This window comes from Eucyclogobius newberryi, unplaced genomic scaffold (genome assembly GCF_026437365.1).
Source record: "Eucyclogobius newberryi isolate DKJ021-1_F unplaced genomic scaffold, fEucNew1.0.hap1 SCAF_138, whole genome shotgun sequence".
Classification (NCBI taxonomy): domain Eukaryota; kingdom Metazoa; phylum Chordata; class Actinopteri; order Gobiiformes; family Gobiidae; genus Eucyclogobius; species Eucyclogobius newberryi.
Window position 1 is genome coordinate 203,503 of NW_027315766.1, and position 10,787 is coordinate 214,289.

The 10,787-nt window shown below is 50.3% G+C and overlaps 1 protein-coding gene across 1 annotated transcript; it reads right to left on the minus strand.

Annotated features, from left to right (window-relative positions):
- Positions 1–1,546: 1,546 nt before the first annotated feature.
- On the minus strand, positions 1,547–10,408 carry cmtm6 (CKLF-like MARVEL transmembrane domain containing 6). Its single transcript, XM_072443923.1, has 5 exons — positions 10,268–10,408; positions 3,960–4,090; positions 2,052–2,234; positions 1,888–1,986; positions 1,547–1,769 (listed from the first exon to the last, which is right to left on the minus strand). Exons 2-5 carry the CDS (start codon positions 4,071–4,073, stop codon positions 1,602–1,604), a joined length of 564 nt encoding a protein of 187 aa, XP_072300024.1. The 5' UTR covers positions 4,074–4,090; positions 10,268–10,408; the 3' UTR covers positions 1,547–1,601.
- Between the last annotated feature and the right edge of the window lie 379 nt (positions 10,409–10,787).

The window sequence follows — 10,787 nt, forward strand, 5'->3', positions numbered from 1 at the left end:
GACTTCGTGTTGTCTAAAAATTCTCTGCAGTTTTTCCGACAGGCCAGACACATAAGGGATAGAAACACCCTTCCTTCTCTGTTCAGTTTCCCTTTGGTCCTGCTTCTTGGTTCTCTTCACTCTGTTGAGAGCCCAAGCGGGGAAACCACAGGCTGAGAGGGCATTTCACACATGTTTTTCCTCTTTCTTCTTGTCCTCTGAGCTGGTGGACACCTCTTGTCCTCTGAGCTGGTGGACACCTCTTGTCCTCTGAGCTGGTGGACACCTCTTGTCCTCTGAGCTGGTGGACACCTCTTGTCCTCTGAGCTGGTGGACACCTCTTGTCCTCTGAGCTGGTGGACACCTCTCGTCCTCTGAGCTGGTGGACACCTCTTGTCCTCTGAGCTGGTGGACACCTCTCGTCCTCTGAGCTGGTGGACACCTCTTGTCCTCTGTGTTGTGAGGTTCTGATCACAGCTTGTGCTGTAGTGGGTGGTTGGAACCAAAGAGCAGATACTGGTCCGTGTGTGTAGGTTTCCTATATACTTCTATTTGGAGTTTCCCGTCCTCTCCTCTGATCGTGGAACAATCAAGAAAGGCCAAGCGATTCTCCTTAGCGTCTTCTCTTGTAAACCTGATATGTGGGTCCACAGCATTGATGTGATCAGAGAAGGTTTCCAGCTCTTGTTTCTTGATTGTTACAAAAGTATCATCGACATAGCGGAGCCACAGTTTTGGGGCGGAGCCTGAGAATGAGGACAGTGCCTTCTTCTCAAAGTGCTCCATGTACAGGTTGGCCACTATGGGAGAGACGGGCGAGCCCATGGCACAGCCATGAATCTGTCTGTAAAATTGTCCCCGGAATTGAAAGTAGGTGGTGTTCAGACAGATGTCCAACAGTTTACATATGTGTTCAGGTGTCAGTTTGGTCCTTTCCTGTAGGTGGTGTCTTCCTGCAGTCTGGTCCTCACCGCTGCTACTGCATCAGAGGTCAGAGGTCAGATGCAGGTGAATATGGGAGTTCTCGAAATAAATTCTCTTATTGACAATGACTCTTGGATGAAGTCGAAACGTCTATTTTTTCAAACTGAGTCCAGATGAAACAACTGAAGCTTTTTCTACCATGGAACACGCCTGGACCAATGAGGGATTACACCCACATACATATATATATACATACATACACACACACATACACACACACCTACACACACACCTACACACACACCTACACACACACACACACACACACACACACACACACACACACACACACACACACACACACACACACACACACACACACACACACACACACACACACACACACACACACACACACACACACACACACACACACACACACACACACACACACACACACACACACACACACACACACACACACACACACACACACACACACACAGGTTCTGATAAAACATGACGCTTCAGTATTAAATTGACTTTTTCAGTCCTTTTACTTTTTTAAAAGAATAAAACGGTGTAAAAAGGTTTAAAGCTGAAACACGTTTTACAGCAATAATAAAAAACAACATTTGAAAAACATGTTTTAAGAAAGTGGAATGTCTGTGGTCCTGGTCCAGACCAGAGTCCAGACTCTAGGCCCCGTTCTCGTTGAGTCTCTCGGCCTCTGGGGGCCCTGGGGGCCCCGTGGGTCCGTTGGGCGGGTTCTCCAGGTTCTGAGCAGGTTTCCATGGAAACCCTCGAGATCGAATGACCAAGACCAGGTCCACGAGGAAGAGCAGAGACGCCAGGAGCCCAAAGACCTGCAACAGAGAGACAGGTGAAGCACGACAGGCGCTAAACGCTCCCGTCTGAAGCAGGTCCAGGTCCAGGTCCAGGTCCAGGTCCAGGTCCAGGTCCAGGTCCAGGTCCAGGTCTTACCGCGGCGCTCTTCTCGAGGGCGGAGCCGTTGTTGTCGGCGATGAAGACGATGGAGGCGATGAAGAAGAGGAAGAAGATGGCCGCCGTGTAGAAGAAGTCCTGAAAGAAACGACCAATCAGAGCGCTGCAGTCTAACCCGGATGCCCTCCCCGTCCCTGCAGTACCAGCTTGTTCCAGCAGGAGGTGCTCACGCCCACTCTCTGGTGCAGTGAGGTCGACAGAAGGAGGAGCAGCAGCAGCGTGAAGAGGAACGAGGAGCAGCTCAGGAACTCAAAGAAGTACAGGGGCCCGCAGGAGACGCAGGAGGTCACCAGCTCCTCCTGAAGGAACGCCACCAAGGAGAGCACCTGAGGAGAGAGGAGACAGGGTCAAGGAGAGCACCTGAGGAGAGAGGAGACAGGGTCAAGGAGAGCACCTGAGGAGAGAGGAGACAGGGTCAAGGAGAGCACCTGAGGAGAGAGGAGACAGGGTCAAGGAGAGCACCTGAGGAGAGGAGACAGGGTCAAGGAGAGCACCTGAGGAGAGAGGAGACAGGGTCAAGGAGAGCACCTGAGGAGAGAGGAGACAGGGTCAAGGAGAGCACCTGAGGAGAGAGGAGACAGGGTCAAGGAGAGCACCTGAGGAGAGAGGAGACAGGGTCAAGGAGAGCACCTGAGGAGAGAGGAGACAGGGTCAAGGAGAGCACCTGAGGAGAGAGGAGACAGGGTCAAGGAGAGCACCTGAGGAGAGGAGACAGGGTCAAGGAGAGCACCTGAGGAGAGAGGAGACAGGGTCAAGGAGAGCACCTGAGGAGAGAGGAGACAGGGTCAAGGAGAGCACCTGAGGAGAGAGGAGACAGGGTCAAGGAGAGCACCTGAGGAGAGAGGAGACAGGGTCAAGGAGAGCACCTGAGGAGAGAGGAGACAGGGTCAAGGAGAGCACCTGAGGAGAGAGGAGACAGGGTCAAGGAGAGCACCTGAGGAGAGAGGAGACAGGGCCAAGGAGAGCACCTGAGGAGAGAGGAGACAGGGTCAAGGAGAGCACCTGAGGAGAGAGGAGACAGGGCCAAGGAGAGCACCTGAGGAGAGAGGAGACAGGGTCAAGGAGAGCACCTGAGGAGAGAGGAGACAGGGTCAAGGAGAGCACCTGAGGAGAGAGGAGACAGGGTCAAGGAGAGCACCTGAGGAGAGGAGACAGGGTCAAGGAGAGCACCTGAGGAGAGAGGAGACAGGGTCAAGGAGAGCACCTGAGGAGAGAGGAGACAGGGTCAAGGAGAGCACCTGAGGATAGAGGAGACAGGGTCAAGGAGAGCACCTGAGGAGAGAGGAGACAGGGTCAAGGAGGGCACCTGAGGATAGAGGAGACAGGGTCAAGGAGAGCACCTGAGGATAGAGGAGACAGGGTCAAGGAGAGCACCTGAGGAGAGAGGAGACAGGGTCAAGGAGAGCACCTGAGGAGAGAGGAGACAGGGTCAAGGAGAGCACCTGAGGATAGAGGAGACAGGGTCAAGGAGAGCACCTGAGGAGAGAGGAGACAGGGTCAAGGAGAGCACCTGAGGAGAGAGGAGACACACACACGTGTTATATATATATACATGTATATATATATATATATATATATACACATATATATGTGGACACGCCCCCAAGGCCCCGGGCTCCAGAGGAAACAGAGGTTTAGCAACACATTTTGCTGAAGCTGAAGTTTCACTTCTTAGTTTAAAAAACAGTCACAAAAGAAAACATGATGAAATAATGACTAAACCAGGTCTAAACCAGGACTAAACCAGGACTAAATGAGGACTAAACCAGGACTAAACCAGGACTAAACCAGGTCTAAACCAGGTCTAAACCAGGACTAAACCAGGACTAAACCAGGACTAAATGAGGACTAAACCAGGACTAAACCAGGACTAAACCAGGTCTAAACCAGGACTAAACCAGGACTAAATGAGGACTAAACCAGGACTAAACCAGGACTAAATGAGGACTAAACCAGGACTAAATGAGGACTAAACCAGGACTAAACCAGGACTAAACCAGGTCTAAACCAGGACTAAACCAGGACTAAACCAGGACTAAATGAGGACTCACCACTTGAGCGACTTTGATGCTGAAGTGCTTCAGGTCCAGGATCTCGGTCGGGACCAGGAAACACTTGGACTTGGGGTTTGGGGCGGTGGTCGAGGCATAAACCGAGTCGGCCATTTTGGCTCCTTTGAGCTCTGAAGGAAGAAGAGGACGAAAAGTGTGAGAAACCCCCGAGAAAAGAGTGAGAAACCCCCGAGAAAAGTGTGTGAAACCCCCGAGAAAAGAGTGAGAAACCCCCGAGAAAAGAGTGAGAAACCCCCGAGAAAAGAGTGAGAAACCCCCGAGAAAAGAGTGAGAAACCCCCGAGAAAAGAGTGAGAAACCCCCGAGAAAAGTGTGTGAAACCCCCGAGAAAAGAGTGAGAAACCCCCGAGAAAAGAGTGAGAAACCCCCGAGAAAAGAGTGAGAAACCCCCGAGAAAAGTGTGAGAAACCCCCGAGAAAAGTGTGAGAAACCCCCGAGAAAAGTGTGAGAAACCACCGAGAAAAGAGTGAGAAACCCCCGAGAAAAGTGTGAGAAACCCTCGAGAAAAGTGTGAGAAACCCCCGAGAAAAGGGTGAGAAACCCGAGAAAAGAGTGAGAAACCCCCGAGAAAAGTGTGTGAAACCCCCGAGAAAAGTGTGTGAAACCCCCGAGAAAAGAGTGAGAAACCCCCAAGAAAAGAGTGAGAAACCCCCGAGAAAAGTGTGTGAAACCCCCGAGAAGTGTGTGAAACCCCCGAGAAAAGTGTGTGAAACCCCCGAGAAAAGTGTGTGAAACCCCCGAGAAAAGAGTGAGAAACCCCCGAGAAAAGTGTGTGAAACCCCCGAGAAAAGTGTGAGAAACCCGAGAAAAGAGTGAGAAACCCCCGAGAAAAGTGTGAGAAACCCCCGAGAAAAGTGTGAGAAACCCCCGAGAAAAGTGTGAGAAACCCCCGAGAAAAGTGTGAGAAACCCCCGAGAAAAGAGTGAGAAACCCCCGAGAAAAGAGTGAGAAACCCCCGAGAAAAGTGTGAGAAACCCCCGAGAAAAGGGTGAGAAACCCCCGAGAAAAGTGTGTGAAACCCCCGAGAAAAGTGTGTGAAACCCCCGAGAAAAGTGTGTGAAACCCCCGAGAAAAGTGTGAGAAACCCGAGAAAAGAGTGAGAAACCCCCAAGAAAAGAGTGAGAAACCCCCGAGAAAAGTGTGTGAAACCCCCGAGAAGTGTGTGAAACCCCCGAGAAAAGTGTGTGAAACCCCCGAGAAAAGTGTGTGAAACCCCCGAGAAAAGTGTGAGAAACCCGAGAAAAGAGTGAGAAACCCCCAAGAAAAGAGTGAGAAACCCCCGAGAAAAGTGTGTGAAACCCCCGAGAAGTGTGTGAAACCCCCGAGAAAAGTGTGTGAAACCCCCGAGAAGTGTGTGAAACCCCCGAGAAAAGTGTGTGAAACCCACGAGAAAAGTGTGTGAAACCCACGAGAAAAGTGTGTGAAACCCCCGAGAAAAGAGTGAGAAACCCACGAGAAAAGAGTGAGAAACCCCCGAGAAAAGAGTGAGAAAACCCCGAGAAAAGTGTGTGAAACCCCCGAGAAAAGTGTGAGAAACCCGAGGAAAGTGTGAGAAACCCCCGAGAAAAGTGTGAGAAACCCCAGAGCAAAGAGTGAGAAACCCCTGAGCAAAGTGTGTGAAACCCCCGAGAAAAAAGTGAGAAACCCGAGGAAAGTGTGAGAAACCCCCGAGAAAAGTGTGAAAAACCCGAGAAAAGTGTGAGAAACCCCCGAAAAAAGTGTGAGAAACCCCCGAGAAAAGTGTGAGAAACCCCCGAGAAAAAGTGTGAGAAACCCCCGAGAAAAGTGTGAGAAACCCCCGAGAAAAGTGTGAGAAACCCCCGAGAAAAGTGTGAGAAACCCTCGAGAAAAGAGTGAGGAAACCCCCGAGAAAAGGGTGAGAAACCCGAGAAAAGGGTGAGAAACCCCCGAGAAAAGAGTGAGAAACCCCCGAGAAAAGAGTGAGAAACCCCCGAGAAAAGTGTGTGAAACCCCCGAGAAAAGAGTGAGAAACCCCCGAGAAAAGAGTGAGAAACCCCCGAGAAAAGAGTGAGAAACCCCCGAGAAGTGTGTGAAACCCCCGAGAAAAGTGTGTGAAACCCCCGAGAAAAGTGTGTGAAACCCCCGAGAAAAGTGTGTGAAACCCCCGAGAAAAGTGTGTGAAACCCCCGAGAAAAGTGTGTGAAACCCCCGAGAAAAGTGTGTGAAACCCCCGAGAAAAGAGTGAGAAACCCCCGAGAAAAGAGTGAGAAACCCCCGAGAAAAGAGTGAGAAACCCCCGAGAAAAGTGTGAGAAACCCCCGAGAAAAGAGTGAGAAACCCCCGAGAAAAGAGTGAGAAACCCCCGAGAAAAGTGTGAGAAACCCCCGAGAAAAGTGTGAGAAACCCCCGAGAAAAGTGTGAGAAACCCTCGAGAAAAGTGTGAGAAACCCCCGAGAAAAGAGTGAGAAACCCCCGAGAAAAGAGTGAGAAACCCCCGAGAAAAGTGTGAGAAACCCTCGAGAAAAGTGTGAGAAACCCCCGAGAAAAGGGTGAGAAACCCGAGAAAAGAGTGAGAAACCCCCGAGAAAAGTGTGTGAAACCCCCGAGAAAAGTGTGTGAAACCCCCGAGAAAAGTGTGAGAAACCCGAGAAAAGTGTGAGAAACCCGAGAAAAGAGTGAGAAACCCCCGAGAAAAGTGTGTGAAACTCCCGAGAAGTGTGTGAAACCCCCGAGAAAAGTGTGTGAAACCCCCGAGAAGTGTGTGAAACCCCCGAGAAAAGTGTGTGAAACCCACGAGAAAAGTGTGTGAAACCCCCGAGAAAAGTGTGTGAAACCCCCGAGAAAAGAGTGAGAAACCCCCGAGAAAAGAGTGAGAAACCCCCGAGAAAAGAGTGAGAAACCCCCGAGAAAAGTGTGTGAAACCCCCGAGAAAAGAGTGAGAAACCCCCGAGAAAAGAGTGAGAAACCCCCGAGAAAAGAGTGAGAAACCCCCGAGAAAAGAGTGAGAAACCCCCGAGAAAAGTGTGTGAAACCCCCGAGAAAAGAGTGAGAAACCCCCGAGAAAAGAGTGAGAAACCCCCGAGAAAAGAGTGAGAAACCCCCGAGAAAAGTGTGAGAAACCCCCGAGAAAAGTGTGAGAAACCCCCGAGAAAAGTGTGAGAAACCACCGAGAAAAGAGTGAGAAACCCCCGAGAAAAGTGTGAGAAACCCTCGAGAAAAGTGTGAGAAACCCCCGAGAAAAGGGTGAGAAACCCGAGAAAAGAGTGAGAAACCCCCGAGAAAAGTGTGTGAAACCCCCGAGAAAAGTGTGTGAAACCCCCGAGAAAAGAGTGAGAAACCCCCAAGAAAAGAGTGAGAAACCCCCGAGAAAAGTGTGTGAAACCCCCGAGAAGTGTGTGAAACCCCCGAGAAAAGTGTGTGAAACCCCCGAGAAAAGTGTGTGAAACCCCCGAGAAAAGAGTGAGAAACCCCCGAGAAAAGTGTGTGAAACCCCCGAGAAAAGTGTGAGAAACCCGAGAAAAGAGTGAGAAACCCCCGAGAAAAGTGTGAGAAACCCCCGAGAAAAGTGTGAGAAACCCCCGAGAAAAGTGTGAGAAACCCCCGAGAAAAGAGTGAGAAACCCCCGAGAAAAGAGTGAGAAACCCCCGAGAAAAGTGTGAGAAACCCCCGAGAAAAGGGTGAGAAACCCCCGAGAAAAGTGTGTGAAACCCCCGAGAAAAGTGTGTGAAACCCCCGAGAAAAGTGTGTGAAACCCCCGAGAAAAGTGTGAGAAACCCGAGAAAAGAGTGAGAAACCCCCAAGAAAAGAGTGAGAAACCCCCGAGAAAAGTGTGTGAAACCCCCGAGAAGTGTGTGAAACCCCCGAGAAAAGTGTGTGAAACCCCCGAGAAAAGTGTGTGAAACCCCCGAGAAAAGTGTGAGAAACCCGAGAAAAGAGTGAGAAACCCCCAAGAAAAGAGTGAGAAACCCCCGAGAAAAGTGTGTGAAACCCCCGAGAAGTGTGTGAAACCCCCGAGAAAAGTGTGTGAAACCCCCGAGAAGTGTGTGAAACCCCCGAGAAAAGTGTGTGAAACCCACGAGAAAAGTGTGTGAAACCCACGAGAAAAGTGTGTGAAACCCCCGAGAAAAGAGTGAGAAACCCACGAGAAAAGAGTGAGAAACCCCCGAGAAAAGAGTGAGAAAACCCCGAGAAAAGTGTGTGAAACCCCCGAGAAAAGTGTGAGAAACCCGAGGAAAGTGTGAGAAACCCCCGAGAAAAGTGTGAGAAACCCCAGAGCAAAGAGTGAGAAACCCCTGAGCAAAGTGTGTGAAACCCCCGAGAAAAAAGTGAGAAACCCGAGGAAAGTGTGAGAAACCCCCGAGAAAAGTGTGAAAAACCCGAGAAAAGTGTGAGAAACCCCCGAAAAAAGTGTGAGAAACCCCCGAGAAAAGTGTGAGAAACCCCCGAGAAAAAGTGTGAGAAACCCCCGAGAAAAGTGTGAGAAACCCCCGAGAAAAGTGTGAGAAACCCCCGAGAAAAGTGTGAGAAACCCTCGAGAAAAGAGTGAGGAAACCCCCGAGAAAAGGGTGAGAAACCCGAGAAAAGGGTGAGAAACCCCCGAGAAAAGAGTGAGAAACCCCCGAGAAAAGAGTGAGAAACCCCCGAGAAAAGTGTGTGAAACCCCCGAGAAAAGAGTGAGAAACCCCCGAGAAAAGAGTGAGAAACCCCCGAGAAAAGAGTGAGAAACCCCCGAGAAGTGTGTGAAACCCCCGAGAAAAGTGTGTGAAACCCCCGAGAAAAGTGTGTGAAACCCCCGAGAAAAGTGTGTGAAACCCCCGAGAAAAGTGTGTGAAACCCCCGAGAAAAGTGTGTGAAACCCCCGAGAAAAGAGTGAGAAACCCCCGAGAAAAGAGTGAGAAACCCCCGAGAAAAGAGTGAGAAACCCCCGAGAAAAGTGTGAGAAACCCCCGAGAAAAGAGTGAGAAACCCCCGAGAAAAGAGTGAGAAACCCCCGAGAAAAGTGTGAGAAACCCCCGAGAAAAGTGTGAGAAACCCCCGAGAAAAGTGTGAGAAACCCTCGAGAAAAGTGTGAGAAACCCCCGAGAAAAGAGTGAGAAACCCCCGAGAAAAGAGTGAGAAACCCCCGAGAAAAGTGTGAGAAACCCTCGAGAAAAGTGTGAGAAACCCCCGAGAAAAGGGTGAGAAACCCGAGAAAAGAGTGAGAAACCCCCGAGAAAAGTGTGTGAAACCCCCGAGAAAAGTGTGTGAAACCCCCGAGAAAAGTGTGAGAAACCCGAGAAAAGTGTGAGAAACCCGAGAAAAGAGTGAGAAACCCCCGAGAAAAGTGTGTGAAACTCCCGAGAAGTGTGTGAAACCCCCGAGAAAAGTGTGTGAAACCCCCGAGAAGTGTGTGAAACCCCCGAGAAAAGTGTGTGAAACCCACGAGAAAAGTGTGTGAAACCCCCGAGAAAAGTGTGTGAAACCCACGAGAAAAGTGTGTGAAACCCCCGAGAAAAGTGTGAGAAACCCGAGGAAAGTGTGAGAAACCCCCGAGAAAAGTGTGAGAAACCCCCGAGCAAAGAGTGAGAAACCCCTGAGCAAAGTGTGTGAAACCCCCGAGAAAAAAGTGAGAAACCCGAGGAAAGTGTGAGAAACCCCCGAGAAAAGTGTGAAAAACCCGAGAAAAGTGTGAGAAACCCCCGAAAAAAGTGTGAGAAACCCCCGAGAAAAGTGTGAGAAACCCCCGAGAAAAAAGTGAGAAACCCTCGAGAAAAGAGTGAGGAAACCCCCGAGAAAAGGGTGAGAAACCCGAGAAAAGGGTGAGAAACCCCCGAGCAAAGAGTGAGAAACCCCTGAGCAAAGTGTGTGAAACCCCCGAGAAAAAAGTGAGAAACCCGAGGAAAGTGTGAGAAACCCCCGAGAAAAGTGTGAAAAACCCCCGAGAAAAGAGTGAGAAACCCCCGAGAAAAGTGTGTGAAACCCCCGAGAAAAGTGTGAGAAACCCTCGAGAAAAGAGTGAGAAACCCCCGAGAAAAGTGTGTGAAACCCCCGAGAAAAGTGTGAGAAAACTAAACCAGGACTAAACCAGGTCTAAACCAGGTCTAGACCAGGACTAAACCAGGACTAAACCAGGACTAAACCAGGACTAAACCAGGTCTAAACCAGGACTAAACCAGGACTAAACCAGGACTAAACCAGGACTAAACCAGGACTAAACCAGGACTAAACCAGGACTAAACCAGGTGCAGTGACAGGAAACACACCGCGGAAAAGAACGAGACTTTTCTTGACTTTTGTAGCTTGGTTTCACGGAGAGTAAAGCTCTGAGGCTCCTGCGGCCGCGCTCACCTGCTCCGGTTCGGTGTTGTTTCGGTGTTGGTTCGGTGTTGGTTCGGTGTTGGTTCGGTGTTGTTTCGGTGTTGGTTCGGTGTTGTTTCGGTGTTGTTTCGGTGTTGGTTCGGTGTTGTTTCGGTGTTGGTTCGGTGTTGTTTCGGTGTTGGTTCGGTGTTGGTTCGGTGTTGGTTCGGTGTTGTTTCGGTGTTGGTTCGGTGTTGGTTCGGTGTTGTTTCGGTGTTGGTTCGGTGTTGTTTCGGTGAAGTCTGTCACTTTGTCGTGTTTCCGCGTCTCAGTCCTGCTCTTTGCGCACACAGTTTGCGCACATCCGCGCGGCCCGTCACAGTAAAAGTCTCTTTTTCTCCTCTTTTTCTCCTCTTTTTTTCCTCTTTTTCCTCTTTTTCCTCTTTTTCCTCTGTTTTGTGTCCGTGAGAAACGACACAAAGTGTAAACGCGGAAGTTTCCACGAAACATTTTTAAACAGTTTGTTAATTCTGGTTCTTTCCCCCAGGAGGGGGCGCCAGAGAGAGCAGTC

Coding starts and splice junctions, on each gene's coding strand:
- cmtm6 (XM_072443923.1), bottom strand. CDS start 4,073: ATGGCCGACTCGGTTTATGCCTCGACCACCGCCCCAAACCCCAAGTCC. Junction 2,235..3,959: donor GCATCAAAGTCGCTCAAGTG/GTGAGTCCTCAT, acceptor CTCTCTCCTCAG/GTGCTCTCCTTGGTGGCGTT. Junction 1,987..2,051: donor CCTCCTGCTGGAACAAGCTG/GTACTGCAGGGA, acceptor CGTTTCTTTCAG/GACTTCTTCTACACGGCGGC.